The sequence below is a fragment of the Pagrus major genome, chromosome 4 (assembly GCF_040436345.1).
Source record: "Pagrus major chromosome 4, Pma_NU_1.0".
Taxonomy (NCBI): domain Eukaryota; kingdom Metazoa; phylum Chordata; class Actinopteri; order Spariformes; family Sparidae; genus Pagrus; species Pagrus major.
The window spans coordinates 12,158,387-12,185,283 of NC_133218.1; the positions used below are offsets into that span (position 1 = coordinate 12,158,387).

The 26,897-nt window shown below is 41.1% G+C and overlaps 1 protein-coding gene across 3 annotated transcripts in view; it reads right to left on the bottom strand.

The window, feature by feature from the left end:
- Positions 1–22,074, bottom strand: part of dpy19l3 (dpy-19 like C-mannosyltransferase 3) — a 78,268-nt gene extending 56,194 nt beyond the window's left edge. Inside the window, exons 1-4 of one of the 3 annotated variants that reach the window (XM_073465043.1) lie at positions 21,903–22,074; positions 21,190–21,316; positions 20,009–20,136; positions 4,208–4,298 (exon numbers count right to left, since the gene is read on the bottom strand). In XM_073465043.1, the coding sequence (XP_073321144.1) occupies positions 4,208–4,298; positions 20,009–20,136; positions 21,190–21,307 (337 nt within the window). In that variant the 5' untranslated portion in view covers positions 21,308–21,316; positions 21,903–22,074. Of the gene's footprint in view, positions 1–4,207; positions 4,299–20,008; positions 20,137–21,189; positions 21,317–21,401; positions 21,442–21,902 lie in introns of those variants that run through there. The other 2 variants (XM_073465045.1, XM_073465044.1) reach the window with 2 other exon arrangements.
- Between the last annotated feature and the right edge of the window lie 4,823 nt (positions 22,075–26,897).

The window sequence follows — 26,897 nt, forward strand, 5'->3', positions numbered from 1 at the left end:
CACAAAAGAGTATTAATTACAGCCACACATCACAACGTGACCCAAGTGACCAAAACAAAAGCAGTCATCTCACACAAAACCAAGTTTCATGTGCAAAATATAAAACTAAAGGAAAGAAACTGAACCACATTTACCTCACCTCATGGACATTTAGATACCGGACGAGCGCCCAATTGTTACGACCAGGGCAGAGGACAAACCCTGGCACAACATGTAAATGAGACTCCCTTCTTCCCATCCCCCAAGCACCACCAGCAGCAAAGCATTTTTAAAGGTTTTATTTAAAAACACATCTAGCACACAAACAGACTGGCTGAGAGAGGAGAGCCCCCAGGAACTGGGAAGAGTCGGCCTTTGCACTTCTGGCTTTGAGGCAGGAACCAATCAGCGCCCTGGACAACCTACACTCACTCAATTAACCAAACACACCTGCAACCAATCACAGCCCCACACACTCTCTCACACACACACACACACACACACACACACACACACACACACACACACACAAACTCAGGTGACACAGAGGGACATTTAAGCACGGAGGCAACTACAGCATACAATAGAAATGTTTATTCGACCTCTGGGGTCGCAACACAATATTTGATGCTTGTAATTGGTTGAGGTTGAGCTCATTTTTAACTGTTTTGTAAGGAACTGCAACTAATGTGGCACCTTCACACTGCTTGTTTTGTTTAACAAATAATACAAAAATATTAAAAAATAAATTAACATTGTTAAAATAAATAAATAAATGAATAAATGAATAAATATATAAATAAAAGGCATCAAATTCTCACAGTGGAGAATTTGATGCATGAACCACAAAATGTTTTATCAAAATAGTTGGCAATTCATTTTCTGTCAATCAACTCATTGCTGTACTTGTATAAACTGTTAGTTTAATTTATGTAAAACAAAACACATTTTGTAAGCTCTTCATATGTAAAGTTACTAGTAATTAAAGCTGATAAATGTAGTCCAGTAAAAGTAAAAATCTGAAACATAAAGGAGTAGAAGCAGAAAGTCACCTGAAAAGAACCTACACGTACCTCACATTTGCACTTATGTACAGTACTTGAATGTGCTTGGTTACTACATCCCATCTCTGGTCAAAGTTGAATCAGGATATCATTGTTTAAAATGTGATAGTAACAATTTCAGCATTCACCTTCATTTTCTCTTTCAAATAAGATTAGTTAAACTGCAGGGTTCGTTTAAAACCAGTTTAATTAACAGACTGTTGGTGTCTTTTGGCCTGTTACTTAAAATACGAAAAAGAAACACCAAACTTGGAATAAACCAAAATTATTCTTTGCCAATGGCATTATCATGCCATGCACAAAGACTGGTACTGACATTATGTGAGCTCAGTATCATTACTATGTATTTGGTTTGAAGGATATAAAGTGTGACACCAAACTAGCAGCAGAGGGCTGAGGTTGTGCTGCAGGTTGGAATGTGTCAGCCTGATCACTGCTGTGTTCCTGATCCACGTAAGACCGTAAAAACCATCAACAAAGGTACACACTACCACCCCCACACACAATACACTCCACTTCATTCATTCATTTTCATACGGTCATCGTGCCTTTCCCACTATTCTTTCTACCTTTCATTTTAAATTCCTCCTACTGTGCCTTTCTTAGCTCCTTCTTTCCTTATACCTTCCCTCTCATCCCTGCTTCTGTATTTTTCATTCTTGTTCTCCATTCATGTCTCCTTTCTTCCATCCTTGCTTACTTTCTCACACCTGACTTTTTTCTTTCCAACATCAATCTTTTATTGTCCCATTTCTTCCATTATGCCATCACTCTATCCTTCTTTCCATTATGCCATCACTCTATCCTTCCTTCCATCCCTACATTTTTCTCCTCCGTTCCTTAACATTAACACTTAAACCTATTGTAGTTTCAGCATATCAAGCTATTCACCAGCAACAGGAAAAGAAGTTGACTCAGACAGAAATGGAGGTCAGCCAGTTCCTCAACTGATTAGCCTTCAGCGCAATTATTTGCCTAAGAGGAAAATTAGGCCCGTTTCCAACTAGGAATTTTACATGATAATGGGAACAAAATAATTAGACTAATTTCCCACAGACCAGACTGTGCGTCATGAGAAACTGTGGTGATTTGTTTGGTATGGTTGGAAAAAAAGAGGGAAAATTTTCCGTCTCTCTGTAAGAGTAGATAGAGACAGCCATCTGGTGTCTCTAGCCATGACTGGCTATTTTGAGGTATTATATGACCATGTCTGAATAACTGTAATAGTCTTACAAAATATCTGTGATCAAAATATCCATGTGTATGTATATGTGCTATTCATGCAGCATGAGGCATACTTTCATTTTGTTGTGCAACCCAATGCTGTACGTTGATCCTTAAAAGAAAATACTGGATTGTGATGCTATCCTGCAATTGTCTGGTTGTTAACCCAAAGTGACTGTTACCCCAAGCTTTCAACTTACAAGCTTTCAGTTCCCATATGGCAAATATGCAGTGGACAACTGTAACAGTGACAAAATTTAACACTTAAAAAATGGGTCGTTAATTTCAGACAAAGATTGGCAAAAGTCGCCCATCACTTCAGCCGCTGGCCCTCACTTTTGCTGGCTCAAAACGCAACTGTCACCACCACATTTTGTCAGCTGCAGCTGCTTCCTAATTACACTAATGTTAGCTCCATTAGTCGGCTGAAAACACTGTCTCTGGCTGACTCTTTAATTATTCCAGCTGACTCGTTTTAAAACAAGAATCCTGTAAGAGAAAATATGTTTGATAGATGGATTAATGATATCCTGCTAAGACACTGGGACTAAGGCTGCATGCCCCAGGCAAGAAAAGTCTTCTCAGCAGCTGATGATCATGTGGAAGAAAGAAAATTTACAGAAATAAAGAAACAGCATTGTACTTGTATTGCAGTGTACAGCTAAGTAGTCCTATCATTATGTAAGTATGATTAAGAAAAATGTAAGATCAGAATGCTAGATTCTAACACAGCCTTATAGACCACATTCACACAGCGGCCATTTTCCACTGATCTCACTGGTGAGATAATAATATGCTGCTGTTTTCCAGGCTGAAAGTTGTATAAATGTAGGGAATCTAACAAACTGATATCATTTCACCACTTCCTGATGGATCAGCGACGATGAAAATGGGGGACATCAGGCCATACTGTGCGTTCCATTTGAACTGGGAAGGCAGAATCTTTCGACTGGAAAATCAACAACTTCAACTTGAAGGCCCCCTGAAGTCAGATTTCAGACTCAGAAAGTTGGACCTCATATTAAATCAGTCTTACACAAAGTACTGACCAACTTCTGTGGACATGTTGTTTCGGTGTTTGTATGCGCAAAAATACCACTGATGCGTTGTTGGTTGCTACCAATGGGTAACCTGACTAGAAATGTTTTTCCAGCCTGTTTGACCTGAACTCCATTAACTCAGGTATGAGATCATTCCTAGCTCTGACTTCCACGGTAAATGGAACGCAACAGTACTTCAAGGGAAAACAGCCTATTTGATGACCCATAATCTATTAGCATTCAACCACTTCCTTGTTAACATTACCATTCAACTACAGCAATTTCACTATTAACTCTCAAAAAGGGGATGTTATGGTATATTATTTTTCTAAGTTGCAGTGAGTTAAGAGTTGGGCTTTCAGTGCAAGGTAAACAAACAGCAACAAAGTAGGAAAAAAGCTTTATAACACAGTAATTTTACTAAAACTGCACTGACCTGACTTTTGTTGATTTTTATATCAATTATTATGTACTGTATTATTTGGTTGCTGTATCATTTCTGTTTGGAAAGGCAGAATTCGCTTTTTTTTTTTTTAAAGACAATGTTTGGGGACAAAATTCACAGAAAAACTTGAAATAAAAATGCTTATGTGATTTTATACATCCGTAGTGTTGTCAAATATGCTGTCAAAATCAATAATTGTTGCATCCCAATTTGCAGCTTAGGTTATGTCAGATAATACAACAGTTTACACTTACACCTTTCACTTTGGCTCTTGTGTTTTTGGTGCTGTGAAGGCTAGAAAATACACATCCATCTAAACTCTTAAGATACAGACTATCTCTTTTAAATTGTACTCATAAAATCAAGGATGACATAAATGGACTGGCTATAAATTGAATTTAAGTTCAATACTGGTGTGATACATACACCAAAATCATCATAAGTATAGTGCATACCTTCCTGTATGGACGGAGCCTGCAACATTTGCTTGAAGTATGAGTAGTATAGTCCACACTCTGTCCGAAAGGATATCTCCCGCTCCACTTCCTGAAAGTAGAAATGAGAATTTGGTTGTATGAAACCAAGCACTTCTGTTCTCTTTAATATGGAAAACAGCTATCCTGGCAAGACATGACAGAAACATGGAGGATAGAGGCAAAGCAGCTAATACACTCGTAATCCTCAACAATAAGACAGGTAACGCGGTGTGTGTGTATGTGCGTGGAAGATGTCTACCCAGGAGATTTCCTGCTTGCCAAGCATGATTACTGTCCCACTGGGGCGTAAAAACAGAGAGCAAACAGTGAACAAGCAGCTGCAGAATATTAAATTGATGATCAATCTGTCAGATACAGTTTGTAGACAGTTCCTCCAGCTGTGCTTGACTAAATAGAAATTCTTTGACTATAGTGATATATAAATTGACATATTAGATATGTGATTTAACTGAGGTAAGTCTGTTAAATTGTTTTTGTAGTATAATTATTATTATTATTATTATTATTATTATTAGTCCACAGATAAATGCAGTCAAACTGCATTTATCTGAGTGTTGCTATGCTATTTTTGATAGCTTTTTCCAGTGATTATGATTAATAGGAGACACTACAGGCAAAAACAACATTTTTCATGCACTTGTCAGCTATTTTGCTTCCATAACATGTCGTCTTTCAGAATAGTGAAGAAAAAATGTTTAAAGTAATGCAGATGAATCAGTATCTATTTAAGTAGATATTGCATCATTTGCATAATTAAACATACAATATCAGAACATTTTAAATACGAGAAATAATTGTCTTCATGTAAATAATCAACTGCGCAGGCTTCAGGATGATATCTATTAGCTTATTATTTTCCCTTTTCACCATCCATTGTCTAAAAAAAGTATGAATTATTAAAATACATACTTTGAAAGGCTGTTTTCTCAAGATGAGGGTTTCTTTCACGGTCTGTGCCATAAATGTCCACTTCAGTCACACAAACACAAACCAAACCTTCCAGTTTTTTTCCTATCTATACTCTGAAGGTTCCTTCATATATCATTCATAGCCTGATTTATATAACATTGTTTTTACATAAAAGACATGGTTGTTTTTTTTTAATGGCTGTGGCAGTATTTTGCGATTTATGGAGTGATAAAAAGAGATATTTAAAATTCCACCCGTAAAAAAATTGTCTCTAACACATCAACAAAATGAAACAAATGTTTTTTAACCTGGCTTTACCCAATGTTCAGATTTCTGCTCTGGAAATCAATGCAAACTAGTCAATTTTTAAATCAAATAAAATCTCAGTTTTATTTTCATAACTAATTTTCTTAATGTAAGTAATCAACTGGGGAAATTTCATGGTGATATCTTTTATCAAAAAAATAGAATTTATTCCCCTGTAGTGTCTCCCCTAGCTCATCCCACATAAAAGAAAATAAAAACAAATTCATATACACAAAATGTTTTAGTCAACTCAAACTGTAACCACTGATATTTTGGCAGCCTGGTTTTCATTTGCATTAAAACTTAAGCTATTGTACTGAAAGGGACAAAACCACCAGGAAGTTACATTCAAACATGGACAATGTATGTCAAATGCTCGACTTTTTTCACCAAAATTAGCGTGTGTACGCAGGTTTTTTAAACACAGATAAAACTTGTTTCAATAATATTCTGGAATAAACACATTGTTTTTTCCGGAGCTGAAATCACTGATAACGTTGAGAGTTGCACATGCGCAGTGCTGATCAGGCAGCTGACAAAGCTCCGACCACAGAGAAGGAACAAACAACTGTCACTTTTTCAATGTTCAAGCGTTGCTTGACTGAGACAGATGGAAAGATATTAATAAGCCAACAGCCTTGACTTCACCACATGTCAAAGCATCTAGCCTGAAAAAGCAAATAAATGATATACTGTATATGTAATAAAAAACCTGTGCCTACTGCAGGGTCAACTGACCCGTGCGTAAATCCCAGTAATATACATTCAGATTAGGGCTGGGCAATATAAAGATATTACATCGTTACCGTGATATGAGACTATATATTGTCTTAGATTTTGGATATCGTTAGATCGTGATAATGCATGCATGGTGTTTTTTCCTGGTTTTAAAGGCTGCGTTACACTAAAGTGTTCCACTCATTCTAATACTTGTATTTACTCACTTAGTCATTATATCTACATTGCTGATGATTATCTATCTAAAATGTCATTGTGTTAATATTTTGTGAAAGAACCAATTGTCATCAATGTTGTTGCAACAGAGACGGTATTTCAGTCTCCCAGTTGTAGCATTATTTAAGCGCTTTTGAGGAGATATAAATAGAGATATATATCGTATATCGAGATATAGCCTAAGAATATTGCAATATAATTTTCAGGCCATATTGCCCATCCCCTACTCAGATTGTATATACATTGCACAGAAAAGTCAGATGTTAGCGGGTATTAGTGGGTTTTTTGCCAGTGTGAAAGGGGTATAACAATCACATGATTATGATGACAAATTTGCTGGGGGTTTTATAAAACCACTACTAGAGTTTCACATAAATGTGCCCATTGTTCTGTAAAACTGAACATGCATAAATGAATAAATATGGTTAATTCTAGAATAAATATGATTAATTCTGGCTTTACAAAACCACAATTTGCCATTTCAGCTACAAGAATCTTGGTCTGTAAATGGACCGCTGAGGATTGTGTTAATGTGTTACTGACTGATCCCCTTGGAACATTTCCCACATGCTGCAACTGTGAGCGATAGCTTGTCTGCAATGTGCTTGGTTAATTAAAGTTCAAATTAAAACAGTAACACAACTCCTACCGTGAGCTGAGCGAACCACAGCAGATTCTCGTGTATGGCGTTGACGCACCAGGCCTGAGACAGTGCCAGCAACCCTGCCAATAACAGCCCTGCTGCCATGGAGACACACTGTCGCCAAGGCCACCAGGGTAGTATGCCTGAACCGGAACTTTTACAGGATCTCCCAAGCAGAGAAACCCCCCATGTGTCCTTGTGTTGTGTGGCGTTAGACATTTCTGTCCCCCACACAATGTTAGTGCAGCATCTTCTTTCAGCTGGTGTATTTTGTGTGTGGCCCAAATTATGTTCTAGCTTTCTCAGTTTAACTCTCCTACGAAGCTCCATTGCCTGAGAAGACGGAGATTATCAATAAATTCTTGGATCCTTTGATGAGCTGAATCCAGGTAGATAAACAGCATGCTCCTGGGTTGAGCTATAGAACTGATCCAAATCCATTACTGCAATAATGTAAATGCGGTGTGTTTTTCTTTTCTTGATGTCGGTCCAAATAAATTAGCTTTTTAATCGCTTCAACTTCCTTGCCAAAGGAAATATGCAAAAGCTTTCTCTGAGGGAATGAGCAGCTGATTTTCTTCCCAATCCTTCTTTTGAGTTAGCTCGAGGCAAAGCAAGCCTTGGCTTTTCACCAAGAACTCTGATGAGATGGCTAATCCTCAGTTTAAATTAAGGTCAAAGAGAATAGGCCTGGTTAACAAGTTCACACATTGCTCATTACCCTGAAAGCTAGTTCACTTCTCAGAAGGCACCGATCCTCTTCTCTCTGTCTCTCTCTGTTACCATTTCCTCTTCATGGGTCTTTGAAAAACTCCCATCTCTGTGATATGATGCTTGAAGTATCCAGGCACGGGTCTGTCCAGCATCAGAATTGCTTTGTCTTCCCTCTGCTTTTAGTCTTTCACAGCCTAAACGCACACCAACCTCTGCCTTTCCCGAACTCCAACAGAGACTTCAAAACTAAAAGCAATCTTTCTCGACAAGCCAGCAACTACGTGTGAGGAGAAAAAGCAACACAAGGCACAGTGAGTCTGTGAACAACTGGATGGGCTGGAGATAAGTGGAGCAGCCAGAGGGAGGGAAAGAAAAGAGAGTTGACTACTGGTGACCTCTTGTCTATAAAAACACACATACACACAAGAAAAGAATAAGAGGGGGTGGGGATGGGGAGCTATGAGGAGAACATGTTGGAACATCATTCGGAAAATGTGGGGAACATTTGTCAGAGGGTTTGTGGATCTGGAACTGGCGTCAAGCTGTGAGCACATGTCTGAAATAAACTCCATGAGGCAACTGTCTCACTGCATACGCAACAGTGGTGATAATAAGCATTCTAAGGTGTGAGAGAGACTGAGAAAAAGAGCGAAGGAGCGAGAAGAACTTGATGATAAACCCTCAAGACTCTATAACCTCGAGCTAACACTGACACTACGTTGGTTGAGAAAACCACATGCAGGATTATTAAAACCAGTCTCCTTTCTGTTAAACAAGAGCTTCTCCACAGACTGCCAACACTCTGATAGCATCAGTCACGTAGGGTCAGGTCAGGCAAAGTAAGTAAACAAGAGCGCAAAGTACCAACATCAAGCAGGCAGGACTCCCAATCGCACAAATTACTTTCCAGCCTGTTTCACGGCCCTTTCCGTCCTACTTGACCTGGACAAACTTTGGAGAGCATGTGTGTGTGTGTGTGAGAGAGAGAGAGAGAGAGAGAGAGAGAGAGAGAGAGAGAGAGAGAGAGAGAGAGAGAGAGAGAGAGAGAGAGAAGCAGAAGAGTGAAAGTGAGACAGAGAGGGAGAGCGAGAGACGGTGGATCTCTAAGGACAGGAAACTAAATACATCATCTCATCCAGCCGTGGGAGCAGCAGCAAGCAGTTCAATGTAAGGTCAGACTGCAGCATCAGCCAGCATAGACACAAGCGTCTGAAAGGTGTGTTTGCTGTGATTTACACCATTTGTTCCGGCTTGTAAAAGTGCATTTGTATTTCACTCGACAAAGTACAACTCTGATTCCCAAAAGTTGGGACGCTGTGTAATGGGTAAATTACAACAGAGTGCAAGCATTTGCAAACAACAGTTTTCCATAAGTGTTCCTGAGCCCATGTAGTAATATCCTTTATACAATCATGTGTTTGACAAAGTGGCGAACCTCGCCCATCTTTTCTTGCAAATGACACACCCTTTAGAGAATGCCCCTTTCATATCCAATCATGATACTATCACCTGTTACCTATGAACCTGTTAACCTGTGGAACGTTTCAAACAGGTGATTTTTGAGCATTCTACAGCTTTCCCAGTCTTTTGTTGCCCCGTCCCATCTTGTCTGAAACATGTTGCTCTAATTGATAATGAGCAGATATTGTATTTACATAAATACATCATGAAGTTGATGCAGCAATAGATAAAATATATTGTCTTTTAACTGTTTTCAATTAAGTGTATGTCAAGAAGAATTAGCAAATTATCGCATAATTGCAACTTGTTTGGAGTCATGGCCGAAGCATATGCTGTATGTGGACTTAGGACTTAGCATATATTCACTCTAGGCCAGCTAAATACAAAAATGAATCTTTTTACCTTTTTCCATTTCTCCCTCCATCTCCACTGAGCCAGAGGTTTTTTGCTCCCCCAAACTGAGGTTTTTGAAAACTTTTGGGGAAAAAAAACTTGATACAATCAAGAATGTATCTGTCACTTCTTAGCCTCTTTGCAATCGCTCATTGTAAATGTCAATATAGCAGAACACACAATACAGCTGTTGTAATTAAGCTGTAATTTAAGTTTATTTTGTCAGACAACTTTGCGATCATACAATAGTGATTTGATCCACATCTCAGTGCAGCAGGATAGGAGTTACTGTAACAGTTAGCAATCATGAGCCCAAAAAAAATCACTATTTCATGCCCATTCACTTGAAAACAACTATATTCAGAAGTCAGCTGTATGAAACAATAAGAGCAGAAGCAGACTGAACAGAGGTTTGACTAGCTGAGAAAAAACAAAAAAAAACAAGGGACTGTGTGGGTTGGGGTTCTACAATTACTATAACCACAAATTTGATTGGCAAACACAGCCCCTTTGCCAGAAAATGGCAAAATTTGAGTTAGACTCAAACTTTTTTGCCACATAATCCTGCATTTTGCTATTGGAGCCCTTTGTGTCAACACCCCAGCTGAGTCAAAGCAGTGACCTCATTGAAATGAATGAGCGAGTTGCACTAAAGTCCGTCTGAACACAGCCTGAGGCACTGGAAGGTGGAGTGAAAAGTCAGCCTTCAGTGAGAGGGGTGAGGCTTGGTACTATCTAATATGTGGATAATGGCACAAGTTTTCAAACAGTCTCTCCTGGGAGACATTCATGCTGTTAATATCAGTTATTCATATGTGAGCGAGGGAGAGCGAGAGAGAGAGAGACATTGAAATGGCTGACTTTCTCCCCTCCACACCTGGCCAAGTACTGTGTGAAGTTGTTGTCAGATTGTTGGCTTCAGAAAGTTGTCTGACACAGCCTCTCTCATCCTTTGAGCACATAAATAACCATAGACTACCCACACTATAACATTTACAGCCAACAACGACCCTCACACTGTACTCACATTATAGTAAAACTTACAACACACACATAGCAATGCATACTATATATAATATATGGTATAGTATTTGTGGGCGCGTCAGCTATTCAGCAGCCTGGATGCCTGCAGAAAAAAAAAACTGTTACAGAGACAGCTGGTGTGAGATTTGATGCTTTGATAACAGCTCTTACATGGAAGGAGCGAGAAGAGTCCACAAGCAGGATGGTAAGTCTTAATGATGTTATGGGCTTTCTTTTTACAGCGAGTGTAATAATAGCAGTAATAGAGTTACTGTGATTCTGTGCCAGAAATTTTAGCTGCCGTCTTTAAAGTCCCTTTTAGGTTTTTGTAGTTCAGCAGCCTGACTGTACAGAACTGTACTGTGATGCAGCCTGCCAACATTCTCTCACTGGTAAAAGTATAGCCACCTCTGTGTCTTCTTTAGGATATCCTTGCTTGTGAGGGACCATGTGAGTGTGTCTTAAATGTGTGTGGCCAGAGATTTAAAACTGACGACAATTTCCACAGATGACCTAATGATGGAAATAGCAGTTCTGGTCTTCCTAAAGACAACAATTATTTCTTTTGTCTTATTTATAGTAAGACACATTGTTGTCATGACAACACAGGGCCAGTTCTCCTACCTCACTCCTATAGGCCCTCTTGTCACAGTCCAATCAGACGTCATCAGCAAATTTTATTTGAAGGAAATCCTTATTAGAATCTTTTATATCTAACTTTGACCAATACCTTGAAAAGAAATCAATATTTGATACCGTGTTCTACACCAGGGGGAAAACCAGGGGCATATCATTTTACATTTTTATTAAAAGATATATAAAGATATGTAACATATATATACATATATATACACATATATATATATATATATATATATACATATATATATATATATATATATATACATTTAACAAGGCTTGTATAGTGTGTGTTAAGTACAACAGCATCTAGATTAATACTTCTGACCAAAGTCAGTAGAGTGTGAGCAGCGGGTCTATGTGGGCACTGCTGTACTGCATGTGTCAACTTGTTGTCGGAGAGAAGAGAGAGAAAAGTGAAACCTTTGAAACCTATCGACATGTATCGATATGTATAGATATATTTTTGACAACACTAGTGTGGTCCCACATTGTTTCAAATGAAAACAGCATTTTCAGATTCAACCAGCTCCGTGTGAGTCTTTAATAGCATTAACAGACGGAAAAATTTCACACACACACGCACACCCACATATGTGTGCAATGTGCGATGATGTCAGCCACTTATGAGAAAACATTTCAGGGAAATGTTTGCCAGGCCTGTAAAGTGACTTCCATTTATTATGAATGAAAGCATCTGTCTGCCTCTTCCCTTCACACACACATACGGTAACAGAGAAAACGAGCATAGGACCACAAACTGTGTCCGTACGGATTCCACTCAATTAACCGGATGTGCTGCTTTGTCTCTCTGTGACAAAAACTCATCCATTACCCTGTGCAGATTGCCTCTATGTGGGTCAAGACACAATGCACATTTGCATGAGGAACAGATGAGGCACCTGGCTGGCACTGCGAGTTACAGATGAGACAAATTCTGAGCAGAAGATTTTTCAGGGCCTGTTTTATTCCATTCCTCACCCTCTCTTCTGTTCTACACAAAAAGGAGAGTCCATTCTGCAATGAGAGTAATACTTTGACAAAATGTGGACCAGTATGTGCAGATGAAACTCTGCTGTCTAGTTTAGGGATTCATGAGTCCCTATGAGCATAGAGCAACTCCCACCAAACTGGAAATCTTTCTAGCAGATTCAGAAAAATCTGAACTCCAGTGTTACATATTCAGCCTCTTGCTCTCTTTAAAGCAATATTATGTAGGAATTGGAGTGTCACAAACTGTTTTTTCTTGAAAAAGGATGTCTTATTAAGCAAGCATGTTTCGGCAATTTTTGCAATGCGGCAATCAAAATTTGCAGAAGCTTTGCGCACAAGGGTAAGGCCAAGCAGCTGTAACATGAACAAGAGACGATAACAACTGGCTGTAAAATGCAGCAACACGAGACATAGAAGACATAGAACTCAGCAAGCCAGCTTATATTACCTACTATTCAACAGCAAAAAGTCCAACTTAGCATTCTGTCTGCAGGCTTTTATTTGGCAAAGCAACTAAAAGCCAGTGGTGTTCTGGCCCTGGACCTCATTTCCCAGCAGTCCAAAGTTACTCTGGTAGCGGGGTACACACCAATACTCCCCAACTCTGCTCCAAGCAGAGTCAGCTAGCAGAGCTAACTTGCAGCTATAGTATGAGGCAGTTACGAGCTGCTTTCAGGAAACTCTGTAAATCACAGCACATTTGAGGTTGAGCAGCAGGAGGACATCAGAGGGAAAACCAGAAAACATTTTCTCCATAAAATATGATCCAGTTTCAACAAAGTCAGTGTTAGCTGGTGTTGTGTGCGACGTAGTGCTGTAAAGTGCTACAAAAGACGTTAAAGGGGGGCGGAGTGGCTGAGACAACAGTCCATTCACCCTGTTACACGTCACTGCAACATTCAAATTATTATATTTTAAGCTGTTATTTTCAGGTACATGGGCTACATAATGTTGCTTTAATATCCATTATTACATGTAGATAGCTTAATTAGCTTGAAAGTAGGTAGTAGGTAGTTTTTGCTTTGATTTATCATTCTGAAGTAAATACTGATTGCACAGTGTAATGGCTGTAGAAAAATGACACCATCCCCACAGAGACTGGTTTCCTATAGACCTCACTTTCACTATGCTGTTCGGCCTGCCACCAGACTTGATATTTACCGCAAAAACATAAACTGTTGGAGTTTATGGAGCAGTGTTACAGGGCACAACATTATCAGCAGTCACCATGTTGTAAAAACGTTCAAGTGGCTGGTAGACTTGCCTCACTCACCAGCCAAAAGAGAATGATAATCTATCTGAACAAATTTGAACATTCACCAGCCATTTTGCCGTTGGATAAAACAGTTCATTTTGCACCCTGAATGTCACACTATTTTTTTTTTATCCAAAAGGATGGAACATACGCTTTGTTTGTCCTGTGTTACAAGTTTTACATGTTTTCACAGTAAAGGCAAACAGCTCGGTCAGTCACAATCAATTAGATATGTGTGATTCAGTGTTTAATTTCAGGTGACAAAGGAGAAGAGTAGCAGTTCAAATTAGACGTTTTCAATGATAACATTGGATTTATTTTTAATAGATATTGATTGACCTGTGCTTTGCTTTGACTGATGCTCCAAAGTCTTCAGACTTCTATATGAAAGTGGTTGAAAACTCTGCTTACACAATACATAAAGATGTCGTGTTAGTTCAAGAGATAATAATTGAATTTACTGAGCGTAATAAAAGACATTTAAGTTAACATTAAAAAGTCATGTTAGTTTAACAAATAATTTAGTATGTCGAACATCACTAGATTATTTTCAGTAATCATGATATTATTATGCTTACATATGTTTGTCATGTTAATCCAACAGACTTTTCTTTTCAGTGCAGGCCATTAGTGGCAGCTATATCACTAATGCTGTCTTTGCTACAGCAGCGCCAACGGTAATAACATAGCAAAACACTAGAAGGATGGAATTTGAAAAGTTGTGTGTTTCTGCTTTGAATTACATTTCTAATTTTATACACTCTACAAAAACATTCCCTGTAGAGCTATTTGATCATGGAAGTATGGAAGTAAAGGGGTTCTGATATGGTTAGGCATATGTACAGTATAATCGATGCACGATAACGGGAAATTTTAGTTATCATGTCATGTCATATCTATTCAGATAATTGAATTATTAGTGATAATTCCCCCCGATACTGTAGGTGGTGCTATGCCGCCACTAACACAGAGAAGATGAGGTTTCAGCATTTATTTTAAATGAGCAAAATGCTCTATAAAAGCCAAGGTATGTTTGACATAAACTACAGGTTTGGAACTTTTTAAAATACAAAAATGTAAACAAAAAATTATCATTTTTTTATCGGTTATCGGTTGCACGCGGCATGTTATTATCAGTATCGGGTGAAATATATCCATATCGTGCATCCCTTTACAGGATCCATCCCTCTGATAGAATTTCATACAGACGTACAGTAGATACCCAGCCCACAATCCGGTACAAAAAAATACAGGTACAATTGTGACAACAGAATACAATATGATGTCACATGTCTTATAAATACAATCAAAGTCGCCATTCAGCAGCCATCTTGGCAACAAGTTAGTTCGGGCTAACAAGACCAGGCACCTATTTCAATGTATGGGGAGAGAGCCAGAACCCACTTAAATGCCCTTTTTCCCCACCAGTTATACTTCTACTATGCATGTGCAAGGTTTCACAACCCTCACAACAAGTGCTGTGATGTGACACTATCAGCTCCTTTGAATAACTTCACCTTCCTTGGTAACCCTGTGCATTAGCGTGAAATCGCCCCTTCCACGCTTATTTGAAGTCCATCTGCAGCCGCACCAAAATGGTTGAAAATGGTGTGAATCTCAACTGCACTCAACTGCCATCTCTGTCATTACAGACTTCAATTCAATTGTCTCATCACTTATAAAGTATCTGACACAACCATTTATGACCTTAGTTGTTGCCTTTGGTGAGTCCACCCGAGGATACTTTTGGCACTGCTAATGCTAGTGTTACTCTCTTTCAACTCAGTTATCTATAAACGTCAGTGCACATGGCTCATTCTTATAAGAGTACTAAGGTTTGCGATGCAGACGGCATATTTTAGGATATCAAGACTGAAACGGCACTGGACACAGTAAAGTGCCATTGTTTCCCACATGAAAGGAAGCAAACTGCAAAGTATTTTTGACAGCCATATTTAAGAAATTGGGTTGGATCTGTGATTTATAATGACTTAGCCACACCTCCATCCGTGGTACAAACGTTCTGAACCATTTTATACAAACAGTCATTTTAATCGTACAGTTTCGTATCATCATATGCAAACCACACAACATGAAAACTAATCAGGACAGACAAAGTAACCTGCAACCCACCCCACCCTGTTGACGTATACATCTACCAGAACAGATTACTTTTACTGCACTGCTAAAGGAGGCAAAAACAACTACAAGCAAGAGTTCATTTACATCATGCCCTAGTTATAACTCTGACAGATCGATCTGTTCTACCATGTCAACCAGACCAAAAGCTGCTATGTACATCTCAGTTTGAACTAGAGTGTTTTTGAGTCTTTGGAAGGGGGATTTAAATTACGTCACATCTGGCAGTGCACAATGTTCTGTTGCTTTACAACACTGAAATACTGTGTAACCACCAGTCGCTGTGGTGTTTCAAGACTTCATGTGGTTCATTTAACAGGCCTAAAAACAATCCTGTGCGGTGCATGGAAAAACAATCATCCCACTTCAGGATGAAGTGTTTATGACGTGTTTGCATACCATTTTGCAGAGAAAACTGGACGAGAGGATGTGTCTGATTGGCACTTGTGTTGATGTTACATTTCCTCCCGAGATACACAGATAAATGTGTTTGGAATTTCTTTGCTTTTAATTGTTAAAACCTGGAGGTATTTTCCATCTGTAAATACTCACATCTGTGATGTAGTTCATGAATCGTACACTTGTATGTCAAATCCTTAGGTAACCTCCATATAAAAGTGTCAGATACATCAATCTGGCCATTTCTACTGCTTCTTAACAAGGGCCTCATAAAAGAGATAAAAGAGTTTATGTGCCGACAACCTTCCCAGATCTTCTTCCAGGAAATACAGAGGGTTAAATTGCCAGGGAGACATACTAAACCACTATGTCATCTTTGCACTATGGTATGTGATCAGTGGACAAACGGCTTGGCAACAAGTCATCACATTATTACTTACCATAACTATTTTGTAACATGTATCAGTTGCTAACATTTACAACTATACGAAACAACAACACTAATTTGCTCCATTCTGGTAACAAAAAGTCACAAAATTCTGTTTAAAAATCTGCCAATTGCATTACACTGCTCAAGGCAAATCTTACATATAATAGCTCGGGAACACAATCTCTAACCCAATCATAATTGCTAGTGTTTGCTTGTAAATTGGAAATTAAAAAACATACATTGAGTCTTGGTTTTCTCTAGGGCTGTGTCCAATACCGATAAGACAACATTGAGTATCTGCTGATACTGATATCAATCCGATACAACCTTTCCCCCTCTCTTAAACAACAAATCTATAGATAATACATCTGTATGGAAGCATTTTGCTTAACCTAGCCATTTAAAAACATGCTTAAACTGTAGAAGAAATGTTCTACTTCCCCAAAGGAAGAAATATATAGACAACATCATGGATCAGTTTTGCAGTAGTGCTGCTTCTTGTTATTTTGACTTTGACTTGATGTTTTCAAACATTCAAAATGAATTTCAAAGTTCAACTTGAATGTAGTTGTGAGTATTTATGATAAAGGTATTATAATCCCAGTGTAAAATACGAAATATAACTCAACACAGTGTAGCCTATACCTTAATGAAATAGCAAAAACAAGTCGCAGTTTTCTCCTGTGTGTGAGCCACGAAACTGCTCAGCATGCAGCACTGCTTTTTCAAAGTAAAACTTGAATCTATTCACTGTGCTGTCAGACTTAGTGATGACATTGGACACACGTCTGAGCTCCAGATGTCAGTTGTGAAGCTAACATTATCAACGTTTTCCAAACATTTCGAAATTAACATGCACACTTGTGCCGTTTCTCCATTACATCTGCCGGCCTGGCTCTACAAGGTTTGACTCAGCGTGTCCGGGGTTTTGCATTTCCACCACAACTGGGCTACCTGCTCGAAGGTGTGTTTTAAACCAATGACACTCTTGTCCCAATCCCTGCAGTGCTATTGAAGAATCACCGCTAACAAAGAGGCTCTGCTAAGTCAGTTACCAACAACTTGTATTTCCTATAACTTCTTCACGATAAAAGCCCCCCATTACTTAGTCATTTAAAAGCTTTTATTATGAAGCAGCCTTTGTTTGTTCACAATGAACCAAGCAGCCAAGGCATAAAGCACTAGTGTGTCAATTCATACAGCACGCCGGCACTGTGGATCCGAAAGAAGCATGGCGGTACACGTGACGTTGACATGTGTGGTTTTTGTAGCGCGTTTCCCCCTGGGTCCTCCTGTTAATGTAAACATGTATCAGCCAACTGTTTATAATCATATGGATGCAGTTATAATTTGTTGTGATTGAGATCCTGACCCACCATGCATCCTGGAAAGTTATGTTTTTCGCTCTATATTACATAATCGCCATCAGTAAACAGCGGACCCTGGCCGCCTGGCTCTGCTGCCGGGGACAGATGCTGTTTTTCGGGCAGAAATGTGACAAAGAGTCGGTAGGACAGACAGGATGACAGATAGGAGGACAGACAGGAGGAAAGAGGCTTTTCCACGTATAACTGCAATATTTTTTTTCCTCATGTAAGTTGCCAGAAACACTACAAGTTAGCACATTACTGTTGTTTGGTCCTGTAATGTTGCTTTGTGGGTCATTTCTCTTTTATTTGATGAGTGAAGGATCTGTTTAGCTGTCAGACTGTGAACACCATCAGACTGACACACCCCTGATCCACGCCCCCGGCTTTTCCATTCACACAGACGCCGGCTCGCCTCGGTTCTGATTCTACCTCCGGAGGCACATAAGAGCTGCAGCGAAACTGTCCCATCTCTCCGCATCTGAACCTTTCACACAGACGGCGATGCGGAGTCGTCATCGTGGCCCGCTTGGAGGCAGGGTGGGCCTGGCTTGGTCCCACTCCGGAGTAGGTCCATCGCGGGTGTAGCTCGGCTCAACTCGGTGACGTAAAACTGGTGATGGGAAAGCAAATCAGCGCGGCTTGGTTTGACTCGGCACGGCCAGAAGTGCTAGTGTAAGAAAGGATGACAGTCTCACTCTAGTTCGCTCCAGCTAGTCACATGACACACGCTACTCTCTTTATGGCATGTCACACATAGTTTATGGGAGCGTTTAGGCTAATAAATCAGATCGGATTTTACATTTTCCCCTCTCAGATATCAAATCCAGTGATTTTGGCCAATATCGGACCGATACCGATTACCTAAAGTGTAGAGCTGAAACGATTACTCGAGTAACTCGAATAATTCGATTACAAAAAATGATCGAAGCAAATTCTCTGCCTCGAGGCTTCCTTTAATTCCTATCACCTGCGTTATGTGGCCTGCTTAACTCAGGGATCATTTTTCCACACGGACTGTTATTGCGGACACACACCACTACGTTCAGAATTGAGTGGGCGCGATGGCGGAGAGCCAAGAAACCGTCCGTAAAAGACAGAGAAGGTCCAAAGTTTGGGATCATTTCACACTTAAAAAAGAAGATAACAAAGTGCAATGTGTCTACTGCAATGCAGAACTGGCATACCGCAACAGCACGTCAACAATGATTCAACATCTGAACCGAAAGCATCCAGCTGTTAACACCAGCTCACCAAGCGTCGCCGACACAAGCTAACGTAAACATTGATGTTAGCTAATTCAACGTAGCCTACCATCGCTAGTTAGAGCGTATGGTATTTGTAGAGGCTGTAGCCTGATGTCGCTATGACTAGATATCATGTTAAGATGTGGAAACTAATTCGTGTTAAATTGCAAGAGAGTAATAGCTTACACCAAATAACTCCTTTCCACACACACACACTCGGCTCGTCTCTCTAGCTCTCCCTCACGCACGCGTGCACACACAAGCAAACACACACCCTTACTCCGAGTGTTAGGAATAGTTGGAATAAATACCTGTATGTTTTTTTCAGGAATAAAAGCCAATTGCTTGGTCTATTTAACAGGCCTGTCATTTTCGTTATGCATTATTTGGTATTGTTGTTTAATAATGCAAAATAATTTTTTATTAGATTACTCGATGGGATAATCAGTAGAATACTCGATTCTAAAAATATTCGATAGCTGCAGCCCTACTAAAGTGTAATATATTCATTGCATTAGAAAACAACACACCTCAGATTTAGTTGCTGGGTCCAATATATCTAATATTTTGTGATGGATCAGATTATTACTAATTAAAACATCCAAGATTTACTTTAGTCTCTCATTCAAACTCTGACTGAATGATGTTGAGCAGTGCTTGAACAGAGACAAAAGGAAAAATATTATAAGCCAGCAGCTTACCCAGTTGTTGTGTTTCCAGCTGATTGGAGCTGGACCCAATGAATACCGATGACTACTGCAGAGTCATTTGACGCAGGAGTGAATGCCAATTATACCCATTGCAATTACAGACAAATCCCAGATGTTAGTGAGTGTGAGTGGGCTTTTTGTCCAGTGTGAAAGGGTATAACAGTGAAGGGCCTTTACCTTAATATTGGAGAACCACAGGTCGTTCTCATGTAGTGTGGCCATGTAGATACAGCACAGCAGGCCCAGACCAACAGACACAGACCAACCAACCGATGTCCAGATTATTGCCCCCCATGACCAATCACCTGCAAAATAACACCATTAATGTTTTGCATATGTTTTTTGTGCAGCAGAAATGTTGTGATTTCACAGTAGAAAAAATACAGGTGTGAATAATAAAATAAATAATGGCTTAATTCCACACAACTGCTTCAGTTTCAGGGTCCCAACATTGCTCATGCTGACTCAGGGTTGGAACTAATGGCTTCGACGTGTTGTCCGACCACATCAGACATCAAAAAGGGTTTGTTCTGTACAGCTAGACTGTAGGGTAAAGTGAAAAGTCCACCATAGGGAGGGGTGAAACTCAACATCATGTAAATGTGGGGATGGCAGCACACATTTTCTGGAGGGCATTCATAGCGTCGCACTTGTTTACGTGAAAAGTGAGAGAAATGGTTGTGTTAAGAAGGAAAAAGAGCCAGAAGTAGAGGTACTATTTCCTTTCTCACCTCTGGACAGGTGGCCAATCACTGCATGTGATGTCTCACTCTGAGTGTGAATATTGGATTGTCGTTTTAAGAAGGATAGAGAAATGGTTGGAATTATTCAATATTGTCATATAAAATTTTTGATATCGTCCAAGCCAACTAACTACAACCATTAGATCAAGGCGAAAGTTATTTCTCCCAACTGGCTTGGGTGCTGCACCTTATAATGGCAGGGAAAAAAACTATACACTATTAATGTCATTGATTTCAATAATTTAAATCTTTGAAAAGCCAAAAAAGCTTACAAAACTTCAGTTCAGTTACCTAATATGGGTGGGTGCAATACAAGCTGAACATGACTGCATGTGTATTGGAACAATAGGTGTAAGAGTTGTGGAAATAATGTGGCATTTAAAACCCCACTGAGAGCTTCCCTCCCCATTCGCACCCACAGCAGGTCAGAGGTCAGGGTCACGCGCAGAGCACTGACCCTGGAGCTGGATCTGGCTCAAGGATGCTTCAGCAAGGTGGATGGCTGCCAACCATGCTCACCCCTCGGCCAAAGGGCGCGTTGTGCAGTCAGTGGGCCACACTGCTGCTGGCCCAAAAGCGATGTATGAAAGTCAGCTGGGTGGACGGTTCACTCACCCTGCAAGATCTTCTCTGGATGATGATCGGTGCAACAGTTGGACTGCTGGGACTGAAACTCTGCACCGAGGGGGGGCTCCTTCCCCCTGCTGCCCTTCCTCTGACGCAGGGCTGTCATGTTGAAACACTACAACAAAATGAGCGGGGGGGGGTCTGATTAGCCACACATTACTGATTAAGGCATGAGCAGATATCATGTATCCTCAACTCACAGACAGCGTGTGTATTAGTGTGATCTGAACCAAAGCAAACAAGAGCTGCGCCACTGTTTGTTTTCCTTCACTGTCTGCAGCCTTTCATTCAAACACTGATACATGGGGTGGACGGGCCTGTGCACAGTGGCATTTCCTGCTCACGTCCACGCCAGAATAACGTGAATCACATCCCATCTATCGACACCGACAGCAAACACATCACTGGCAAACTACACTAATCCTACCGCATTTAAGCCGGATGATACGCTACAAGTCGCTCATAAAATATCATAAGGGATATTAGTAGTGGTGCGAACAGAGAGGCACAGAATAGCTTAAAGTACGATATGCAGGTTTAAAGTCCTGTTGTGTAGCACGGACACACTTCTACAGCCGTATTATAATGATGTGCATTTTGCATAAAGGCGCAGTCCCGTTATGGACGCCAGCTTTTCTTTCTGTCTTGACAGCAACAAAGACGAACACGGTTTGAGCCGACGGTACATTTATAAGCCTCACCCTCCTGGTCTGCCTGGTAGGATGGTCCGACAGCACTCCTCCTCTACCTCCCTCTCTCTCTCTCTCTCTCTCTCTCTCTCTCTACCTCTCTCGCTCTTTCATTCTTCTCTCCTCTTTTTTTCGCCGCTGTTAAAATTCATCAGCTGCTTCTTACCGCCGCACCGGGTTCAACCACGGTACAATACCGGAACACAAGAGAGCCTGCCTTCAAAATAAAAGCGTAAGGACACTTTTGAAAGAGGACAAGCATTTTAAAGGAGACATGCGCTGCAGGAGACAGAAATAATCTCTCTACTACGCCTCCAGCCAGCAGGGACTAGTCTTTAGAGAATGAGAAATCTTGCTTATCTGTATTTTTTTATTATTATTATTATTTTTAGCTCTTATCTTGCACTATCGTGAATGTAAAAAATGTTTTTAACATTTTGGAAGAGGAGCCGAAGGTGGGAGGGCGTAGAGATTCAGTCTTTTCTCTTGTCCGTCTCTCTCTCTCTCTCTCTCTCTCTCTCTCTCTCTCTCTCTCTCTCTGCCTCTGCCTGTTTGTTCTTTTTCCTATCTGTATGTTTGTTAGTGTTGTATGTCCTCCTCCAGGTCTCCATGGTGGAGAAAAGGTTATCTGCCCCCAGCCTTTGGAACTCTCTCCCACCAGACATTCACCCTTCTGACACTGTCTCCACCTTTAGATCCCGCCTGACAACGCACTTATTCCAAGTGGCATACTCTGTCTCACACTAACTATGCAATCACACTCTTACCTATTTTTTTTTTGTATTATTGCACTATGTAATTGCATTTCATATTTATTTATTTTCTTTGCAGAATTGCACTAACTTCCACACCAATGTTACCCGATTATATTGTTCGATGTACTGTTGTTATGTTATGTGTGTTTTGTCCTTGAGTACTTTGAAAGGCGCCTTTAAATAAAATGTATTATTATTATTGTTATTGTTGTTGTTGTTGTTGTTATTATTATTATTATTATTATTATTATTATTATTATTATTATTATCATTATTAATATGTGACTAGACTGATGTGTACAGGTATGTAGGCTATATAAGTAACCTACCTTGTTGCTACCAGCTGAGATAGTGTTGGCTAGTAATGTTTTCACATTGTTTGTTTGTGTGTCGTGTGTGTTTTGTCGTGGCAAAATGTGTTCTATATGTAACAGAGTTAGAAATAATCTTATTATGAATTTCTTCAAAATTGATGTGCTGGTCCATTGCATGTATGGTTTTAGAGCCAACTGGTGGGTTAATAGCGCAGCCTCATAGGCAGGGCTCCTTCTCGCGCATCGTACATGCCTCGGCAAAGGAAAATACTCCTGACCTGGAGGTGGGTGCATGCGAGCTACATTCAGTTTCTGTGTCCATATTTAATGCTTTAAAGTCATTCTTGTAACTATCTATGGCGTGCATTTCAACTATAAACATGACTAGAATGTAATCTGAAAGTTTCACTTTTGTTTACATGTTAAGCTAATGCTAGCTAACGAGCCATGCGTTTGCTGGCTCGCTTCCAGCCGTAATGTTTCATAGTACTGTGGATAATAATCCTGTTATTCTCTGCTACACAGTCCTGAAAGCTTTCAGCTGCCTTGCACATTGTTATTGAGGACTGTGTGCTGTTGATTTTATTGCCAGATGAAAGAGTGAGCCAGTGTGAAAACAAGTCCTGTGTGGCTGTGCCATCCTTCCAGCACCATAGACATAAGGGGACAGATAGATACACAGTTTCACTGGTGCCATGACTCTGTGATTCAAGATTTGCTCGACGCAGATCGCCTGGCCGAGGTTGCAGCATGGTGTGCATCAAGGAAGTCCATGGTGGAGCATCGTCTTTCCCGTAGTTTGAGTGGTGGTCAGGTATTCAGGACTGTCAAAGCCTACATGGACATAAGTTTAATTTAATTGTCTCAATTTTTTTTTCTGTACATTATTTTAGGATGGCAGACAGGTTTCAGCCAAGCGATATCTCTGATTATGGTCACTCCTCTTTTGGGAGGGGTGGAGGTGTAATGGGGGTTCATTTTCAGTCAGTGGGTCTGTTGGGAGAGATGTGGGTGCTTCGCCTGTGTTGCCTGCAAGTGATAGGGATATGGGGTCAAGTCAGGATCAAGCTGGGCCACCTATTGGGCAGATGTCACGCCATTCAACGCCTAGTGTTGAAAGTGACACATTACACCAGTTCAGTGATATGCTCTATCATTTAGGCTCACAGATTGGGGAGTTTTTTGCAGCCAGACATATGTCCCTTGGTGCTATTGGTAATGTTGAGCAAAGCAGTGCCCACTTTTGTTGTGGAGAATCAGCAGGATGATTTGATTGTTGGCTCTAATGTCATCAGGCATTTAGTCCACCAGTTTAAGAACAATGCAAGCTACTGAGAAGTCGTGTCAATGTCTGGTTCAGGCAACCAAGAACTTGAACAGTTTCTCTCTGTACTCGCTGGCCTGGAACATTGGGTTGCTGAGGAGGTCCCAGACAAAGTTGACACAGTCAGGTGCAACAGAGCTGTCACCCAGGTGGCTGGCAGTGAATAGCTGGTATGGGGGAGACTTCCTAAAAATGTGAGGATGTCGCCAGGCAGTACTGTCATAACTGAACTCTCTTCCCACTCTGCGCCCAGGGGCATCGTGGTTGCCAGGGTGGTGACACTTCTCTGGGGTGACAGACTGGTTCCGCTCAGGATCCTTAACATCTTGGACAGCCCTGTTACCCTGTGGATTGGCAAAGAAAGTTGGCTGATCTTGTGATCAAATATGAGGATGTCTTCTCTCGCCATCATCTGGACTGCAGAGAGGCCACGGGGTTCGTGCACAGGATTTGGCTCACAGACAAGGGGCCGTTCCGGCTACCCTGCCGGCATGTGCCACCTGCCGAGTACCAGAAGCTCCGCCAGGTTCTCAACGAGATGGAAGAGAAAGACATAATCAGTGAGTCCACCAGCGAGTTTGCCTCACCTCTCGTCCTTGTTTGGGGAAAAAAATGGCGACTTGCGGGTGTGCACGGACTTCTGATGGCTCAACAGACGAACACTGACGGATGCCCATCCCCTACTGCACCAAGCTGACTCTTTAGCAGCCCTGGGCGGAAATGCATTTTTCAGTACGATGGACCTGACGTCTGGCTTTTACAACATGCCATGGTACGAGGAGGACTTCAAGTACTCTGTATTTAGGACTCCCATGGGGTTGTATGAATACAACCGTCTCCCTCAAGGCAACAGCCCAGCCAGCTTCATGAGGATGATGACCAGCATATTCGGTGACCAGAACTTTCTCAGTCTGTTGTGTTACCTCAATGACCTGCTGGTATTCGCACCATCTGAAGAGTTGGCCCTGGATCGACTGGACCTGGTTTGCAATTGTCTACGCCTACACAACCTTAAACTGGCCCCATAAAAGTGTTGGCTGCTCAGGAGGTCTGTGAAATGTCTCAGGCATATCATCGATGAGTCAGGTGTGTCCACAGACCCCACCAAGGTCGAGGCTCTCAGCACCACTGCAGATTAGATATAGCCTGATGGTGTCACCCCATCTCAGTCCAGAGTCAGGTCATTTCCTTGAATGGTCAACTATTACCAGCACTTCGTGCCAAATTACTCTACTATGGCCAGACTACTCTTTGACCTCCTGGCTGGCCAGAAGTAGAGACTCAAAGCCAAACCACACACAAAATGCACTGTTCATTCCCAGAAGTTGACACCTGCTGACTGGACACCTGAACACCAACAAGCTTTTGAGGCTCTTAAGGCAGCCTTGTTGACCGCAGTAGTTTTCGCCCACCCAGACTTCACTCGTCCATTTGTGTTGTCCACAGACGTGAGTGCCAAATTTAGCCACGGCTTAAAGGCCATGTCTTTACTGTGTGGACGGATAATAACCACCTCACACACATCCTGACGAAGCCGTGACTGGACGCCTGCGAGCAGCAATGGGTGGCAAAGTTGGCATCTTATGTGTTCGAAATCAAGTAAATCCCTGGCACCAAGAACATCGTTGCAGATGCACTGAGTCGCCAGCCATTTGTAAAGTCCACTGTTGGAGTGAGATTGCTTCAATGCCCTTACAATGAGCTTCTCACGGAAGCCCTACCTGTCTCTTCTGACTCTGTCCAGGAAGTTTTTAGACAATCAAATGCTAATGCAAATGACTGTGGTGGCAAAAGAGAGGAGGTGCCTTATGTGTATGAACATGTCAAGAACAAGTCCTTCTCCAGAGAGGAGGTTTCTGCCATTCTTGAGACACACAGCCTGTGGGAGTCATGTGCCAGGATGCGAGCTGTCGATGCTCTCCAACAGCTTCCACAGCTGATTCCCCCTGATGATGTTCACCTACCTGTGTTCTCTGAGGGAGAGTTACGTAAAGGGCAGTTGAGTGATCCTGTCCTCTCAAGGGTGTTACATTTTGTGGAATGTGGCCGACAACCATCCAGGAGAGAGAAACCCAATGAGCCCGTCATGGTCATCAGGTACCTTAAACATTGTGAGAAATTGACAACATCCAATGGGATCCTCAACAGGGTGTGTAAGGACCAAGTCACCAAGACGAGGAGACACCAGTTTGTGGTTCTCGACTCTCTCAAGCTGGAGGTCCTGAAAGGCATCCATGACAGTGCTGGTCATCAAGGGCAGTTTAGGAGCTTGAGTTTGGCCTGTCAGAGGTTCTTTTGGCCCCACATAGACCGAAATCAGTCAGAGACTATGTCCGCCAGTGTCTGAGGTGTGTTATTGGCAAGGCTGCTGATCCAGAGGGAAGGGTGCCTTTGGAGAGTATAAAGACCTCTGCACCTTTGAAGATCATGTGCACTGATTTCTGGACTGCATAGGACTCAACAAGTCTGTTGATGTTCTGGTCATGACTGACCATTTTACAAGGCTAGCACAGGCCCCTCCTTGCAGAGATCAGTCTGCTAAACAAGTTGCTAAGCAACTTTGGGACAAGTACTCCCGTATATACGGATTTCCTGAGAGGATCCACTCAGATCA